This window comes from Solanum verrucosum, unplaced genomic scaffold (genome assembly GCF_900185275.1).
Source record: "Solanum verrucosum unplaced genomic scaffold, falcon-dt-bn FXZP01000282.1, whole genome shotgun sequence".
Taxonomy (NCBI): domain Eukaryota; kingdom Viridiplantae; phylum Streptophyta; class Magnoliopsida; order Solanales; family Solanaceae; genus Solanum; species Solanum verrucosum.
Window position 1 is genome coordinate 167,767 of NW_026020198.1, and position 19,354 is coordinate 187,120.

Genomic DNA, 19,354 nt, shown 5'->3' on the forward strand with positions numbered 1-19,354 from the left:
GCCAGTTCTCCCTAGCTGCTAAGGGTGTACATTTATTTTTTAAATTTAATTTTGTATTATATGATTTAGATTTTTTAGTTTTTGGTTTTGAAGGAATGTTACCCAATTCAAAAAGATTATTTATTTTATGGTACTGGGTTTTCATTTTGATTTTTCGATGTGTTATAAAAAATAATATAAATATTATATAGTCAAATACTATATTTGAACAACATGAATGATAATTATAAAAATAATAATGTTCAATCTCTTAATTTTTTTTTCTAAATTCAATTTACACAGTTGAAATAATGAACCCTTGTTGTTAAGATAATAGTAATACAAATTTGATGAGATATTTGAACACCCTCAGTCACCTATAAAAGCATAATGCGACAAGTGAAACATGAATTAACTTACATAACGTGAAACTATAATCAAAACAAATTTTATTTTAATTGCTAATTAATTTCTTTACTGACCATATGTAACTAGAATATACTAGATATTTCAATTTTTTTTTCATATTTTATTTTCGAAAATCAAACTAAACGAACTTTTTCTTTTTTAAAATCTCTTATTCATGAATGAGTTTAATTTTGCTCATACCCTTCATTAATTCACAAACAACCATTGGTCGAAAGTACTCCCTAGTCACCACTCACTAGTGCTAATGTATTACCTGTATTTTCTTTTTCTGGAATCAATTGTTTATCGAAAAATAATTTTTAAGATTGCGTACATATTATTCTCTTCATATCTCAATTATAGAATCACACTGAATATATTATTGACGTTGTTATTGCTAGTATATTAACAATGCTTCGACACTCAAAAGTTTGGATCTACAATTATATTTTTATTGCACATTTCAAATCTGGTTTTTATTTAGTGTGAGACCCACCTGTTTTCTAGAAAAATCTTAAGATGTTCCTTCATCTTACTAGCTCAAAAATGTTGAAAAAGCCCACTGCTACTTGCTACCCATACCCAATACCTACTCCCACTTAGCTTTGTTAAATCCAGTGGGCTTCATTCACTTAGGCCTACCCCATAAATGTCCGATTATATGTGACTTTACGTAAAAATAGGGGACAATTATTCATATGTATACCATTCGGTCATCTAATTTATCAAATATAACTGAACTACATATACATTCGATTATATATAGTGGGTATATATTAAATGTATCCATTATATTATAAGTATAATATATGTATCATATTTTGTTAACTAAAAGTCTCGAATTCGAGTTTTGGATATGAAAAAATTAATGCTTTTCCTAAATGAAACCTTGCACAACGTGAATTTGAATTAGTCAGACTCCAATGCAAGTATCGAATACCGGATGGGAAAGCCAAAAAAAATAATCAAAATTTTAATAGATAAAGGTATCAATTGAATGAAGTCACAAAACGGGGGGCTTTTATTGACATATAAAATGTTTTTGGGAGGAAAGTTGAATTTAACGAGAAAAGAGGGTTAAAGCATATAGCTAAAAAGAGTTGCCAATTTTTACCATCCAGCACGAGAAGTTTCACTCCCCCTTTGTAAATTTCAGAGAAGTTTTTTGGAAGCTTTTCTGAGATCAACAAACCAGGTGTCTTCCTCTTACTCGGCTACTGTGGCTACTTCCTTCGTCTTCTTCCATTGCTTCGTTCTCTCCGAAGCGCATCGTAGTCTGAGAAACTTCATCAATTTGAGCGGCGGAGTCAGCGGAATCAAATCTGCGTTGTTGAAAGGAGAGTTTTCATAGAGAAGAAGAAGAAAATGCTAGGGGAGGGAGCCCAAACCCCTAGTCGGTGAGTCTAATTTGAGAATTATTAGCTATACTTTTACTTTCCGTTTCTCTAATTAGGTTTCGAAGGATTGATAGTAATGAAGACATATAAGTAGCTAGAGATTGTGAATATTTTTGCGTTCATGTTATAGATTGAAGAATTTGTTTGTATTTAGGTTATTTAATTAACAAATAATGTACCTGCTAGTTGCTAAATTGTTTTGACTTGCATTGTGATCCTGAAGATGCTGAGTTAGGAGTTGAAATTTAAGTTAATACACGTTTGGATGATAAGGCATGCAAATTACAAGTAGCTGGAGATTTTTTTTGTGTGTGATTACGGTGTTTATTGAAGAGATATTGAACTTGCTAAATTTATTTGACTAGCATTACTATTCCGAGGACACTTGAGTTAGGAGTTGAAATTTGTGATCTTGATATCTGTATTTGGATTAGACAACGTGCAAGTAGCTAAGAGATTGATAATTTTTTGTGTGTATGCTATGTATTCAAGAAATAATGAACTTTCTGATTGTTCTGACTAACATTACAATTCAGAAGACTCTGATTTAGGAGTTGAAAAACATACAAGTAGCTTATAGATTGAGATTTTCTTGTGTTAATGTTATATATTGAAGAATAAGGAGCTAGCTAACTTGATTTGACTGGCATTATGATTCCGAAGATGCTGAGTTAGGAGTTGAAATTTGTGCTATTAAAATCTCTATTTGGATGTAAAACATACTAGTAGCTAGAGAGTGAGAAGTGAGAACTTTTTGTGTTATGTTATTATTGGAGAAATAATGAACTTGCTAAATTTATTTGACTAGCATTATGATTGGCACCGAGTTAGAGTTGAAATTTGTGCTTTTTGAAATCCCTATTTGGATTAGACAACATACAAGTAGCCCGAGACAAGTTTTTTGTGATTATGTTAGTTATTAAAGACATTATGAACCTGCTAAATTGATTTGAGTCTTTGACTAGCATTACCAGTGGGAATCTGCTGTGTCAGGAATTAACTGTTAGGAGGTGAAGTTTGTCCTTATGTTTTTTCCTCTTTTTTCTTTTTGTCTCTTGGTGTTATCAAATGAAATTTTTTGTTGGATGTACAAGTAGCTAGAAGTGATAGGCTTTCACGTTTATGTTGTCAATTGAATGAAATTATAAATCTGCCAAGTGAATTTTGCAAGTATAGCGATTCCTAAGATACTGATAGTTGCTTATCAAATTTGCATGTGAAGTAACAATTGTTCATTTTGGGCTTTTGGCACTTCCCTCTGAAATTGGGTAATTACATGATGAACTTCCGATAAGCATTTCATGTTTTCAAGTCAACATGGTTTGAACTTGCTTTGGAAAAAGGAACTGGTGGTTAGGCTTTTACTTCGGTTGATCGGCATTGAATGATTAATAAGAATATTTAAAATGGCTTTGTTTTGCCCCTCATCAGTGGTTTCTTTCTTTATTTTCTATTGTAGGTTTATGCGATACTTTATTATAAATCTCTTAAGAGTATGGTAGGGGAAGTGAAGAGTGTTATACTGTTCGCTTCTATTTGTGTTTGTTTGCCTACTCAAATTCAAACTCCATGCAGATCCGAGTTGCTATGCATGGTGAAGAAGAATTCAAAGATGTTAGGGAAAACCATAGTGGAAGATGAAACATCAGATGTTGAAACGGATCCCCGTTTCTGGCATGGCGTTATGGATGTGTATTTCATTCGTGGAAGGGAGTCTAGGGGACGTCAGGAAGATGATCTTGTATTCTTTGTTAAAAAATTGGTACACATCTTCTCATTTTCTCCTTATTTTAGGGAACCATAAGTTGCAACCTGCTGAATCTGAATAACAGTTTACTGAAAGTGAATTAATACGAGTATATATATATATATATTTTGGTGTAGCATTTGCAGAAGCATGGGTCAAATGAAGACGAATCTGCAAATGCTCCATACTTTGTACGCAGGTGGGCACCTAAGGTAAAAACAGCACAAGTTTTTCATTCAGATTTCTCTGACACACTTAAAGAAGTACTTTCTTTCATTTAAGGTGTTAATCATTTGAATGTATGATGTATGTTCACTAGAATGTTATGATCCATACGGGCCAATAAACTTGGAAATTTGTATGAATCATCAAGCTTAGTCTTTTTATTCTTTATATATGTAGACTGTCTTGTTTAGTTTAATTTGGATTTTAAGCAAATTTGCTGCTCAACGGTTAAGTGGAATCTCTTGTTCTTGTTTCACTGTACTTACTTTAAGGTCTATTTTAATGCCACACATGTCAGAGAAAAACTTGAGGTGATTCAAGATTCTAGATTAAGCCTGAAATAAGACCCGAATCCAAGTAAATGGGACTGGAAAATTACATCTAGGTTTTGGAAAGGGGTAGATGTTGGACACGCTACATCTTAAATTAACTGTTGCCAAATGCTACCTTGGGGAATGATGGTGAGATGTTCTTATTTATCCGTCATGCATGATAAGATGAATTGTCATCTCTCAAAAGAGGCAATACAGGAGTAGTCCTAAATAAAGGCTGGTGGTTCATCAATGTGCAACTAGTAGATAGAAATACTAGAATTTTGTAAGTTCATCGTGAAGCTGTAGCCTAATTTGCTGGTTAATACTTATTAGTCAAGAAAGTGTGTCTATAACTCATTCCAAGAGCTCATTCAGTTTTCCTGATGATTTGACTGTTTTGGTTCATCACTCTACTTGGACCATAAGATAGTTGGGGATATGGATTTTCAAGATTGTATACTAGTTATGTTTTTTGATGAGTGCCAGTTACCATTGATGTTGCAGTATGCTACGAGGAATTTCTACCTTTTTGTGTTATAAGATCACGCAGCACTAAAAGAACTTGACATTCTTCATCCTGCTGGGTGTTGTACTGTTTCCTTTTGCATTCATTGTGAAGTACTGTCTCACTCTCGTTTTTAAGTCTATTCCTACAAACACTGCGCCAAATAGAAAATATGTTTTAGGAATGTTATGGGTTCTCAAGTTCTGTAAATTTATGGCGTAACAGTTTCTACTTACTTGATAGAATTATCTTATTAACTGTTTTAGTACTCCAAAGAGCCAAATTCATACTGAAAAGTTAGGATACTGTGATTGGAAAACATTTATCTAGATTCCATGGTCACTTGTCTTCTTTGGAATCTTCAAATTTTATGTATTCATGGGCATCCTGAGTCTAGATTGATATCATCTTAGAGGACATATACTTCACTCCAACATTGATGATACATTTTGATGTGAACAAATTTATTTGACAATTGCTATATAGATTATGCAATTGATAGAGATGATTGTTTCTCTAGCTTTTGCTTCAATAACCTAGTAGTTAAGTTTGAAGAGAATGAATTCAAATTTGGTTTCTATATTTGATTGTGGTCACATTAAAGGTAAGATTGATCAATAACAATTGAAGTTGTTTGGTTGGTGGTTAGAGCTATGCAGGTCAACATATATTAGTAATGTAGGGAATAGTTATGAGGAAATTTATGTATTGTTTTATGCAGGGATTAGTTATTTATGTGTTAGTTAGCTCACCTTCTATCCTGCATAAAATAATACATAGATTCCTTCATAGCTTATACATATATTAGTTATGTGGGTTTCTAATTGCAAACCAAATACCGTATTAATAACTCACTTCCTAACCAACTACCAAAACATGGTATGCATTTATGCTGGATTTCATACTTGCGTAACTCAACTCCAAACTAGCTACCAAACGACCCTTAGTTATTTATCTTCATCAGAATATACTAGATGATATTAGATGTTTTCAAAGGTGACAAATTTCTATTGTTCATTGTCTTCATGTCAGTTGGATGACTTAATTGGTGCAAGTGCATCAGATGTTGATTGGAGGCGCTCCTTTTACTTGAACTTAATTGCTCAAACTTCTTTTAGTGTGACGGTTGTAATTTGCAGGTACTATTCCTTATTTTTCTTTGTTCCATGATGTAGTGTCTTAATGTTCTATTTCACATGGTTGTGATGTCTCTTTGACTGTAGGCACTGTTTTATGAGAAAAATAAAGGTTGTATGACTTTTGAGTTTTTCATGAACTTTGGTTAATAAGCGAATACTCAGGAAAACACCTATAAAATTTTTGAGTACCTTCTCAAGATATTTCTGTTTAATTGTTTTTGGTTCAAAGAGGAACTTCTGCTGTAACTTTTGCCAGGATATTCGTTGTCATTGTATCATATGTTTATGCATCAGCTAAAGCATAACAACTTTTACTACTCTCTTCAGTGGTTTTCCTTTTTTTTTTTTTTGGTTTTGTGCTAGTCAACAGGTCCTTCAGAATTACCAGACTGGAAAAGACCGGCCACTATCTCCTATATACAAGGCAAGTAGGCAGATCAGAAACTTCCTATTAGTGTTCATACTACTCTGATTCACTTTACTATTCAAGTTGTTATTAAATAAAACCTGCTACCCTTTTTTATTACTGTAGAAAGCCTAGTAGATCTTTGTGACATGTTTGGCTCCTCGCCTCTCTCTAGTTTAGTTTCATTCCTTAAAGGTTTTCATTAGTGAACAGCAAATATGGTTGTTCTTCTTTTATTTCTATACTTTTTCAGGTTGTCAAAACTGTCTATGCATCTCCAAGTCGTATCAATTTTCACTTGGACTCAAGAAAGGTAAGTGTGTCTAATATCTGGAGATCCATATGACTCCTTTTATGCTTGATATAAGTGTCTTCTAATGACATTAATATATATTCAGGAAGTAGAAACAACCTCTGCCTACCCAGAGATATGTTTTGCAGTTGATGACTTCGATTCCACTTTTGATGCAGTGGTAATATATCAACTCCCAGACCACTTTTGTTAAGTTGCTATGTGGCTTAATATATGAAAGGCATAATGTACTGGAAACCTTTCCATACTTGACTTTTATATGCTTTACTTGAGTCGAGGGTCTTATCGGAAACAACCTCTCTAGTCTTACCTTCATAAGGCAAGGATAAGGCTGCATACACACCACCCTCCCCAGGCCCACTTGTTGGATTACAATGGGTATGTTGTTGTAATAGATTATCAGATCAGTTAATCACCCTGGGTTTTTCATGTTTGCTGAATCGAAACTTATTCTTGCCCCCTTCCCTTATGTTGTTGAGAGGCATTCTATTCTGCACGTCAAATACTAACCTTTTATTTGCATTAGATCTGTAAGCAAATAGTTACCTCTTGAAGGATCACGGGTGGTCTACCATTTTGCATGTAATCTAGATGTTGATCACTCTTGGTTTTCATTCACATGTGATCTGTAAGAAAACAATTACATCTTGATGGATTGCGGTAGTCTACCATTTTTCATGCAAAATCCATGTAAGATAGGCATTTTGGACATGTAGATAGTTTCAGACTGTAAATACCTTCTTTTGATAATACAAGCATTCTGTATCTCTAGTTTGAAAATGTTTGACATTGCAAAATTCTAGAGGCTTTTATTACATCTCTCAATTTTTGCCTCATGCTCATACGAGTCCTGCAAATCATTTTTGGCTACCTTATCATTGCCACCTTGAATTGTAAAATCATTTGTGAAAATCTCTGATTTGTATTTATTAGTAAAAAATCAAGGTGTATGAACCCCTATTCTCTAAGGCTTGAATTGTCAATAGGTTGGATAATCCTTCTGTTAGTGACTTAGTGTACCTTGATATGGAATAGAATTTGATGGCCTATACCAGTTTAATCCAATGCGAAGTTGCCATGAATGACACCCTGAAAGAGCAGTAGAATAGATGACATTGGGCTATTTCCCAACTGATCTCTGGGAAAAAACAAATGTTGCTTAAAGTTTTTCTGAGGTTGATTTCCCCCATTAAATTAGGAGAGGACATGAAATCCGAGGAAGCATTCCACGAAAGGTCACAAGTGTGATAATCAGCATTGATCGCTTAAATTAACACTCACATGAAAATAAATTAGAGCAAACTTCTTCATTCACTTTTGATATGACTAGTCACTACTGTAGAAGCACTGCAAATTATGTTTCTTCAGGTCTTGACAGATGTTGATCACTGCTATTGTGTACTTTTAAATGCACATGATGGAGCTGCATTTCCAAGGGAGAGAATACGACAAGACTGCAGTCCTGCTGATACATCAAGTAGTGATACAAGTTCTGGAAAAGCACCAACGTCAAAGGTTTGAGAAACTGATTTTCTCTATTAGTGAATAGTATTTGTAATTCTTGCTTTACTTTGGTGCTTTTAGTTTGTAATGACATGACGTAAAAGTGAATAAAGCATTGAATAGTGAATTCTACTTTGTTATTTGTTGAAGAAATGGAAGGTTATGGAATATTGGATTTAGTATGAATGAACGTGTTTTTTCTAGACGAGATACAAGAAAACACCATCTCTGGGTTTCTTTCTCTTTCGTTCTTTTAAAACTACTTTGCATTTTCTTGATGCCATTAATAAAGCCAGTCATTTCATCAGAAAACAAACATTATCTGTGGGCTGCTTGGTTCCCTAAAACTTTCTTTTAGGGATGACGTATTTGGTCATCTGACCTAATTTGACATCTTAACAACCACACTCTCTACAGTAGTTTTTTATTTCACTTGCACAGCTAAAATTAAGCACTTAAATTTTACTTTATCAAATGTTTGATAGAGTTTTGTGATTATTTTTTCTCTTGCTTACAAGCTTCTGACAATGTATTTTGAGGTCCTCATATGTTGGATATTGTGTTTATTATGTATTTGGCGTATACTTGCAGTTCTCATGAAAATTTAGTTGTGAAGTTGTTGGTGTACTGACAGCTTTTAATATGATTCCAGATTACTCTTTTCTCAGGCTTCGTTAGCTATCAAATGGTCCGAGATGCATATGATGGTAAATCTGCTGTTTCGACATGTGAATTGTTTGTTGTTTCTTTTTGTCACGCTACCAAATCAATTTTAAACGGAAACTGGTGAACCATCTAGATTTTTCCACTTTGCATGTCCTATGCACTTGTTTGTAGTCCAAACTGTCCTGTTTAGCAACTAAGATGAGGTGTTAGTGCTGTAAAATTGATTGGGAACTATTGGAAGTGTGAGGATTGTATATCATGATATGACTGTACGAACTTAGATCCTCTCTTTGCCATAAAATATGGTACTAGTTGAAAAGTTATTTAATGGATAAAATATCACATCGATAATTTGATCTCATTTGTAAATGTTTTTCAACCTCTTGAAACTTTTAAAAGTTGGATAGAATAATATAATTGGTGGAATGGATACCCTTTCTGTAATATATTGCATTATCTTAGTGGTTGTCTTCTTATAATAAAGTTGTTTGCTTATTTATCCAAATAAAATAAATATTAAACGGTGTCAAAATAGTAAGTCTCACATGAATTATGAATGAAGGAGTATCATTTAAGGAATTGATGTTGCAACTACAGCTCTGCATTGCTGGAGCTTTAAGTCAAAACAGCTGATATAGTAAATCATCAAATTTCAATTGCAGGGAGATTTCCTAGTCCTGTTTTTCTGGCAGTTTCAAGAGGAAAATGAATTCTGGTAATCTAATGTCAACTCCTTTTATGTTCACAGCTGGAAGGTCTGGTTTTGGGAGCCTTCTCTCACTTCATTCTGTTGGGAAAACTGACAGGATTTACATGAAAGGCCCCGGAGGGCGTGGGGAAGTTGAAGTAGCTGTGTCTGGTGTTGTAGGTAAACTGAAAAATAGTTACTGCTTCATCATGTTGTATCACAAAATTTGATCTCTCTTCGTGAGGCTGTGTTATTTGATTTCTTGTCATAAAGTTGGTGATTGGTCAATTACTTAAAGAGCAACTTATTATAGCTTCTCAATTTTGCTCAATTGATTTACAAACTCAAACGCGCCAATAACTTGTGCAGGGAATTCATCTAGATTTATTGGGATAAATATTTCTGAAAATCTTAAAGAAACCTGAATCTTGTGATAGCAACTTTTGTGCATTGTAGTGGGTCATTCCACTTATGCTGTCTTCTGTGTGAGCTAGAAGATATCATTTGATACGAGTATGCATGGTAACTGTTCACTTCGGCTGCAACCAAATGCATTAACAATAACAACATACCCAGTGTGGTCCCACAAGTAGGGTCTGGGGAGGGTGGGGGTGTATGCAGACCTTGGCCGATCTTTCTGGGCTAGAGAGGCTGTTTCCGATGGATCCTCAGCTAAAAAAAAAAAATCAATTTTCATATGCAATCAAATGCTTTATTTAGTTTAATATTTTTTCTTCCAGCCCTTTGAAATGGTACTGCATGATGGTCTCCCTTATATAGATTGATCTATTTAGATCTTCTGCAAATTAAATATTCGATGCTTTTACTTCTGTGTATCAGATCAAAGCAAGCAGGACTTGAGCCAAAATTCTGTAGATCACGACTCTAAAAAGGGATTAAGCTTCAGTGCAGTTGTGCGACGAGCTGCATCAGTTGCATCAGAGGCAGCAAAGCATGCTTACGCTGCTGCTTCTGCTACCCGAGATGAAGGAATGATCCCCCTAAAGTGCTGCTTGATGTCTATATCATTACCTTGGGAACATATTGCTCATGATCTTTTGTTCAAGGTGAGAGCTATTTCAATTAGCACAATGTTCCTTCATTCAGATCAATCTGTTTGGTTATTTTTTTCACTGGAGCTCTTTTCATGAGTAGACCTCTGAATGAAGTTTCTTGTCTCCATTTCAGGGAAGTCCTCCCGTTAATCTGTAAGAATTTCGTGGGTTTCAGAATAGGATTTGTTTTTTACTCCAGAGATGGAGAAGACTAAGAGCATCACTGAAAGGTGAGATGGCTGCTCCATTATGAAACAGAAAAAATGGTGATAATATGTATACAAGTTTCCACCAATCCCGATCCCCGCACAAGATTTAATTTTCTTCCCATGCACATCAAGTTAGTATCAGGGGCGGAGGTAGAAGTCCAGATATGAGTTTGGATGAACCCAATAGCTTTTGCTCAAACTATGTATTTGTGTTAAGAAATTCATTAAATATGTAAACATTAAATTTTAGAACTCAGTTATATTAGCACTTGAAATAGTTGTTCTATAATTCAGAAACCCATAAAGTTGAAATTCTGGCCTAGCTCGTGTTTGAATTGGCATGTTAGTTCTAAAACTGGAACCTGAATCTATATTTGGGAATTGGGAGGCACAAAAATTCGAAACAATGGAAGATTGGATTGGCTATTAATGTACAAAGATCACTTATTGACAGTTGAGAGCCTGTATGTTTGGGTTGATATAAGATTGGAAAACTTTGTGATTTCTTTAGATGATAGTAAAGATTCCTTTACCATTGTAAACAAACATTTTCAACGCGTATTTTTTCATCTTTATCTTTTTGCTTATTCAAATATAGTAGTTTATGTCAATTTGCTTTCTTTCTTTAGAAATTCCTTTTTCTGGTAAACCAAATTGTCAATCTACACCATCAAATTCTACATAGCTTAGCTACAAAGTAGATGATTCAGACTCGAGTTGTAAAACACTTGTTCCACCAAGACTTTACACCATTTGAAGATGTGCACACCTCGATTATTTCACCAGGTACTTGCTAACTTATTGCACCTGGCCACAAACTCGGCCTGGTTCACTTCTTTTTTAACACTACTACTCTGCCCCTTATTTTAAACGTTCATCGTAACTTTATGATTATTTCTTGCTAGAGAAGAATTGACATTTCAACTTTAAACTAGGCATTTTATTGTGTAGGTACTGTCGAGTTGTCTCCCTTGATAAGAATCTCCAAGTTGGGCCAAGATAATGCACAAGTAAATGGTAGCTCTTTCTTTATGACTTTACCGTACTTAATCACATGGAACCTACTAGCTACTAGCTAGCATGAAACCATTGGGGAAGAAAGAAATAAAGTATAATGAGGGCACCAACATGAGTTGTGGTACGGTGGTGGAATTACTTCATCTTTAACCAGAGTTTTCGAGTTCGAGCTCTGGCATGGAGAAAAATTAGTTGGGAGCGCCACTAGTGCGTGATCCGGATTTAATCGAGACTCTAATGCGGACTTGGGAAACAAAAAAAAGGTATAATGGGGGCAAGTGCCGGTGTTAACTTTATTTACAAAATGAAAGACGATAACAACGCCAGAGACTGCATGTTAGTCTCCACTATACTTATCATGGGCTGGTGTTATTTTTTTTTTTTTTTTATAACATGGACAAAACAGGAAATAACTGCTAACAAAGAAAACTACCTCAACTTCCACAACTAGAAAAACTGACTTTGGGAATGGGAATATTCTTTAATTTATTAGTAATTTAAATTTAAACTTAATTAATCATTTGTTAACTAAGTGCTAATGCAATCTAACATACAAAGACAAACTTTGCTTTTGTCGACAACATTATAAAACTCATTTTTTGATTAAGGAAACAACATGTTCATACATTTTTATGTTTTGAGCAGCTTTATAATTTTGCAATTACATAGCCACAAACAGAACATGTTCTCCACAAGATGGGTAATCAACAATTAGTATATGTTAAAAAGTAATGACGAAAGAATATAGACAAATCCGATTTGAGTATTCATCAATGGGGAGAATCTTTTTTTAAAAAAAATAAAAAAATAACTTAGGGGTGATGTCCAGATCAGTTTACACACGTCTTGACTAATTCATACGAGACTCACTCGGTGTTTACACCCTTGGGAGAAATTAACCTAGTTAGTATTATTTTTTTGCCTCTATTGATATTTAATCAATTTGAGATCTCATGTTTCTTTGCTCCTCACACTTCATTGACCACTAAGCCACATCCTTGGATGCCATCAATCGAAAAAAATCTATATGTTTGGGATAGTAAGAGTAGACATTGTACTATATTACAACAACAACAAATTCAGTATAATCTCACAAGTGTGATCTGGAGAGAGTGGTGTGTACGCAAACCTTGCCTCAAGTAAAACATATCAAACAACAAGTATTCTAGGTAAAACACGTCTATTTTGAGTATAGAGTTTCATAGCATGTCGCCTTGACATTGTAGCCTCCTTCAATTCCTTAACTCTAATTAAGACAAGGGAAAAGGGTCTGATATACCGCTCAACTTTGTCATTTAGAGCTGATATACCCCTCGTTATGAAAGTGGCTCATATATACCCCTACTTTTATACAAATGGCTCACATATACCCTTTTCCTTTAACGGATATGAAAAATATTAATTTTGGTTTAATTTTTTATTATTTTTTTAAAAATAAATATAATCTCATATGAGTATATTTAATCCTCCTCAAACATATTTTTTTCACTTTTTTTTTGTTTCAATGACTAATTTAGATTTATTATTTTGATGGTCAAATTTATTTATGTTTCACTAATATTCTTGTAAAACTTATTATAGATGACCAAATTTTTTTCTTCAAATACAAAAATCAAATTACAATATAGACAAAAAAAAATTGTTTTAAATTATAATATAGCCAACAAAAAATAGTTTTAAATTTTTTCTTTACAATTAGGAATGAAAGAAAAAAATAAAATAAGAATAAGAAACTCAAATAATTATAATCAAAGAAGTAAAAAAAATAATTTATGTATGAAAAAGATTAAAATATACCTTTAACTTTGCTAGAAGAATCATATATACTCCGAAATAATTTTTAAGAAAATTAAAAGTCAAAAATATAAATTTAGAACTAATTTTTTCACTTCCGATAAATGAAGGGTATATGTGAGCTCATTTTGTAACTGTAGGGGTATATGTGAGCCGTTTGTATAACGGTAAGGGCATATATGAGCCACTTTCATAATGAAGGGCATATCAACTCCAAATGACAAAGTTGAGGGGTATATCAGACCCTTTTCCCTTAAGACAATAACCAATTAGACCACGCATTTCTTTTATTTACTGTTGGCCATCTAATTTTAAAGAATATATTAACGTAATAAAAGAGTTGAAATTTTATACTATATTGTTACTATAAAAAAAACGTTACTCCATATTATCAAGTCACTCAAATAATATCAACAAATCAATCTCTTTAATTAAAACATGAGATTTATAATCTTAAAAATTAGACAAATTATTTAATACAATAATCAAAGAGCACATTTCAATGACTTTTTCTTTCATTAATGCTTTTTAAACTTAAGTATGAATTGAACCATGCTACAAGATTAAATAGGAAAGTAACTTATACCAAAAATAGTAGTCTTTTCAAAGCACCAAAGGACAACAAGATTGGAATTTAAAAATAAATAAATAAATAAAACCTTAAAAAGAACAAGGCACATGGGTGTCCAAAATTAACCAGTAATAACTTTATTATTGTCTACTGAATTAGCACATGAACAAGGTATTTAATTGACTGACTCTACTTTGTTAATTCTCTAATCTCATTTGTTGTTTCACTTTTTTGGTCTCATCCTTCGTCATTAAGCTAATCTTTTCTTTTTCTTCCTTTTCATTTTTTTCTAATTTTTTTTAAATTTTAACAAAACAAACCCCACTACAGTGTAAAAAAAAGTAGTTTATATTGCTAGGGATCCATCACCATCAACTGCCTACCTAGCCCCAAGGGGCCACCTGTCCTCACACAAAATTCTGTGTATATATGATTATACTCTAGCTTTTACGACCATATTTTTTAATTATGGGCGGCTCAATACTGTTGGGAGTCTAAAGTCAAGCTTTACTAAGGAGCGAATTATTTTTGGTACAAGGAAAGAGAAAATAATTTTTTTTCATATATATTTTTCATTTGAAGTGCACTTTTTAAAGATTCGAAAGCTCTTTTTTGAGATCGTATCAAAGATTCATTTGTTCTCTTCTTTTTTTAATAATTCACGAATTCAAATTTTTTAGTTGACATATTTTATATTTTAACAAATAGTTAAAAAGACACTAAATGTTACATAGTAAACATATAAACAAACAAGTTTTAGATGAAAATAATACAAAAAAATTAGTCAAAGACTCTCTTAAAGAAACAAAGAAAAGATATAAATGCTAGAAGTATCGTAGAGAAACCGATCAAGCACCTTTTTTATTTTAGGTCAATTAGCTAACTATTTCTTTTAAATGATAAAAGTAACTTTAAAATACTTTATAATTTTCATAAAAAGGGAAAAAATATAACTTATTGATGAAAAGTGAGCCCTTCACCCAAAAGCCGCCCCGTTTTTAATCTCTTATATAAAGATTCTTAGAATCTTATAGTTTAATTGGTTGATGATATTGTAGGTACGAATTTTACTAAGTCTATCGCTTCCTTTTCTTCACATGATATAATTAAGGAAGTTGAAATATTCGCCACCTTATAGATCTCAATCTAGCAATGCATCTAGAACCACACTGCTCCCATTTTTCAAATTAAATTTACAAGACAAATCATTAACCTAATTCACCAGTTAGGGACAGACTTTCAATTGATATATACACTTTACACTAACTGTGAAGTGTTTTTAATTCTTTTGTATGCTTGATCGATATTTATACCAAATTAATAAATAAATGAGTTGTTGAGCACTATAATAAATAAATGATTTTGTGATAATAATAAATATGAATATTTATAGTTACTCTCCCCATCTCTTTTTATATGTCACATTTTTACTTTGCACTTGCATTAAGAAATGATGTAACTTTACCCTTCTACCCTTATTTATTTTTTCAATCAATAAATATGAATTAATTTATTTTGATTAATTAATTTAACCAATGAACATGAATCATTTACTTAGCTTTTCTAAGTTGGTCAAATGTATATTTTCAAGGTTAATAACTCACAAGGGTAAAAAAGGAACAATATGGTAATTTATGCATTGATTTTATGAAATAACAAGTATTATTGATCAACTATTTATAGAAAAGGATGACATATATAAAATGGGACGGAGGGAGTATTATTTTATATAAATGCCGCTTATAAAGGTTTTAGTAACTCTAAATGTAAGATATTAACTCAATTATCACTAAAAAAACATTTATTGCCACTAAATGTCTTTTTTTGTTGTAGACGTGGTTTCTCTATACCAAAAATGATCTTTAGCAACAATTAATTAACGATAATAACTAATTAATTGCCACTAAATATGTTTTTTAGAAGCAATTACTTTACATGTTAGTAAATTCCCCTAAAGCTTATGTGATATTGAAACCAGTGACAATTAGCCAATGCCGGTAAATTTTTTAGGCATAATACATGAACATGACCTTTAACTTCGCGTCATCTGACAACTATGACCTTTAACTTTGGGTGTGCACAAGTAGACACTTAAACTTGTATAAAATTGAACAAATAGACATATTCGTTCTACATGACACCCTACATGACAATTTTGTGTCCTACGTTTATTATGTCATGTAGGACGTGTGTCTACTTGTTCAATTTTATTCAAGTTTAAGTGTATACTTGTGCACACTCAAAGTTGGAGGGTATAGTTGTTCGCTAAGCCAAGTTAAGAGTCATGTTTATGTATTATGCTAAATTTTTAACACTCTTTGTTAATGTGCATATTTATTGCTGCTAAAAATTATTTTTGTTGTAGTGTCTTTTACGTACAATTATTACTTTACTTCTTAATTCTACAGACAATATTACAATTTATGTTATCATGATTAATTAATACATATTAATATAATAATTTATTACTTAGATTTAATTATTTAAAGTGATTTTTTAAAATAAATATAAGGTGCAAGTTTTTTTTCTCTTAAATTAAAGACTTGGGGAAGGGGGGAAGACAAAGTACCAGCATTGTGGGATGGCAATAATGACCTTTTGATTTGTAGTCCAAAAAGAAGGAAGAAACAGAATATTCTATACGTATATATATAATCCCAAGCAGACCCCTCTAGTACTATATATGTTCCTCCAAAACTTAATTCACTAATTAATATTTATAATTTAACATAAATATTTTTAAAAATCAGAATATTATTTAAAGGAATAATTAAAAGGAGATATTGGAAAAATTTAAGATTCCACCATAAAAAGGTCTCAAAAATTCACTTTGTGCTTAAGATTTTCTTTACCCCACACTTCACCATTTCGGCATCTCTAAGTTGCCTTGATAGTTTCATTTCATGCGATTAAATCATAGGTACTTTTACCTATTCGATTTTGATAAAAAAAAATTATATATATAAAAAAATTAAAAACTTGTTTTGTATTTCTGCTAAAAATAACTTATTTTTAAAAACGCTTATAAAATGATTTTTCAGAAAAGTGCTTTTGAAAAAAACAACTTGTGTTTGGCTAATCCATTTGAAGAGTGTTTTTCATAAGCAAATTGCATTTGACGGATTTAACCAAACTTACGAAATATAAAAAATAAAATTATTAAATGAAATTTAACCAAACTTATGAAATATGTCAATTAATTAATATGAAATATATTAATAAATATGTATATATGAAAAAGATATTTTAGTCTTGAAAAAATAAATTTTTGTTTCTACTTTTGTTTTTTAGCTTCTTCTCAACGGTAGAAAAACTGATTCTATTTCCATTTGAAAGCATTGTTACTGATTTATCAAACGCTTAATTTTTCAATAAAAATATTTTTTCTCAAAATAAATATTTCTGATCTCTCAACAACAATGGCAAACATGCTCCAAATTAAAATTAGTGAGTTTTACTAATCAGTAATTATGTAGATTGTAGGCTCCACCATGCATGCGACATCACCTAACCACAAATCATGACCCTTGCAGAAATATGAAAAGTAAAAGTATATATAGGCCTATCTTAAGAAAAGCTACAAGAAATAAATATATAAAATAACTAAGCAAATACGTAAAAGGTAAAGAATACATACCTTCTCTCTTAATATAATAATTAAAAAGAAATATGAATATTGAATAATGCCATTTACACTTTTAGCTTTCCCTTCCATAAATATAAATACCCCTTCTCTTGGACCTCATTTCTTCCCTTTTCCCCTTCCTTTCTCACTCCGGTTCACTTTCAAAAAAAATAAAATATTATCATGATGTTTGAAGATCCGGTTCACTGCCATCTCCCGGTTCTTGAAGATGTTTTTTATTCAACTAGTGATTTTCATGATTTATCCTCTTTTTTAGAAACGGAACTCCCGGTTCAGTCTACGTCCGGTTCAGAAACAAACCGGTTGGTTTTTTCGTTAGAAGAGCGGAAGCGACGAAGAAAGATATCGAACCGTGAATCTGCCCGGCGGTCTAGATTACGTAAGAAAAATCACTTAGAAAATGTCACGGAACAAGTGGACCGGCTCAAAGCCCAGAACCGTGATTTAAAGAACCGGTTGTGGTTAGCGACTCATCGTTGTCAAGCGGCTCAAAGGGAAACGGACCGGCTTAGACTTGAATCATTTGTACTTCAACAATACCTAGTCGAGTTACACGCAAGCTTGAATTCCATGCAACTTCATTAATTATCTTCATTATTATTTACTTTTAAAAAAAAGGTTAAATCATCGTCACGATCATCTCTCAACTCTTAAGAATTCCTATATTGCCCCTCCATCTTCTTCCTCTCGGTCTGTCCATCTGTTTGTGGATGATTCGCTCTAATATGCATGCATGAAGGTTCGAAAATGGAAAATAAAGGGGAAATAGTGAAAAAAAAAGTGGTTTATTTTGCATGGGATATTATGGATTTTGGATGAGGGTACTCTTGACAATTATGTAGTTTGGTTAAGGCTATGTTTGACAAGCCGTATAATAGTCTTGTAGTTTTATGTGTCAATATTCTTGAAAACATTTTCGTCTTTACGTCTATCCAAACAAGTCTCAGGTATAGCATGTATGCTGTCTGCTTTTATTTTGTATATTTTTTATGTTTTTAGTTTGGGTTTATAATTAAGCTTTTTAGGGTTAAGTGGAAATTAAAGCCATTGTAAATTAAAGTTAAGGTTGTAATGTCATCATTAATGTAAATATTAGTATATGCTTTCTTCTTTTATCCGGTTTGTTCGGTTTTTTTATAACCCTGTCTCGTTGACTTACTTTCCTTTTTAGTCATTCTAAAAAGAATAACACACTTTTGTATTTAGTAACAATTTAACTTTAAAATACTCATTATACCTTAATGAAATTATTTCGTCACACAAATATCTATGACTTATTTTAAATCACCAGTTTCAAAAGTCTTTCTTTAAACTTTGTGTCTAGTCAAACTAACTCATATAAATTAGGACGGAGGAAGTATATATATTTGTTCCCTCTTGGATTTGAAAGGATGGTTAGTTATATACCAGATTTTGCATCCATGCATAAAGCTTTAAGGTAAAGCCCCTGTTATCTTGTGATAAAGTTGCAATATTATTATGCTTTTTCTCTTGGACAAGTTACACGCGTGTGTGTGTTACTGTTAACTAATTAAAAATATTATTATGCTTTTTTTCTAGGACAAGTTACACATTTAACTATTCGCTAAACCCTACAATTATAAATGACAATAATTACGTCTCAATTCCAAGAAAGTTATATAGTCAATCATATTACTATTGAAAAAATGTGATTTTAATTAGCTCGTTTATTAAAGAATTTTTTATAGATGATTTGTTGAAAACATTTTCATCCGATGGATTCGATAGGAAATTCTTCTAATTAAATCATG

At 32.2% G+C, this 19,354-nt stretch overlaps 2 protein-coding genes across 2 annotated transcripts in view; one reads left to right on the forward strand and one right to left on the reverse strand.

The window, feature by feature from the left end:
- LOC125829951 (G-type lectin S-receptor-like serine/threonine-protein kinase At4g27290) overlaps positions 1 to 19,354 on the reverse strand; it is a 320,066-nt gene that overhangs the window by 54,331 nt on the left and 246,381 nt on the right. The window lies entirely within an intron of this gene.
- Positions 1,501 to 10,872, forward strand: LOC125829970 (uncharacterized). Its single transcript, XM_049509200.1, has 12 exons — positions 1,501 to 1,784; positions 3,360 to 3,546; positions 3,669 to 3,743; positions 5,608 to 5,714; positions 6,078 to 6,138; positions 6,374 to 6,433; positions 6,519 to 6,593; positions 7,802 to 7,948; positions 8,589 to 8,643; positions 9,351 to 9,470; positions 10,131 to 10,357; positions 10,479 to 10,872. Exons 1-12 carry the CDS (start codon positions 1,753 to 1,755, stop codon positions 10,500 to 10,502), a joined length of 1,170 nt encoding a protein of 389 aa, XP_049365157.1. The 5' UTR covers positions 1,501 to 1,752; the 3' UTR covers positions 10,503 to 10,872.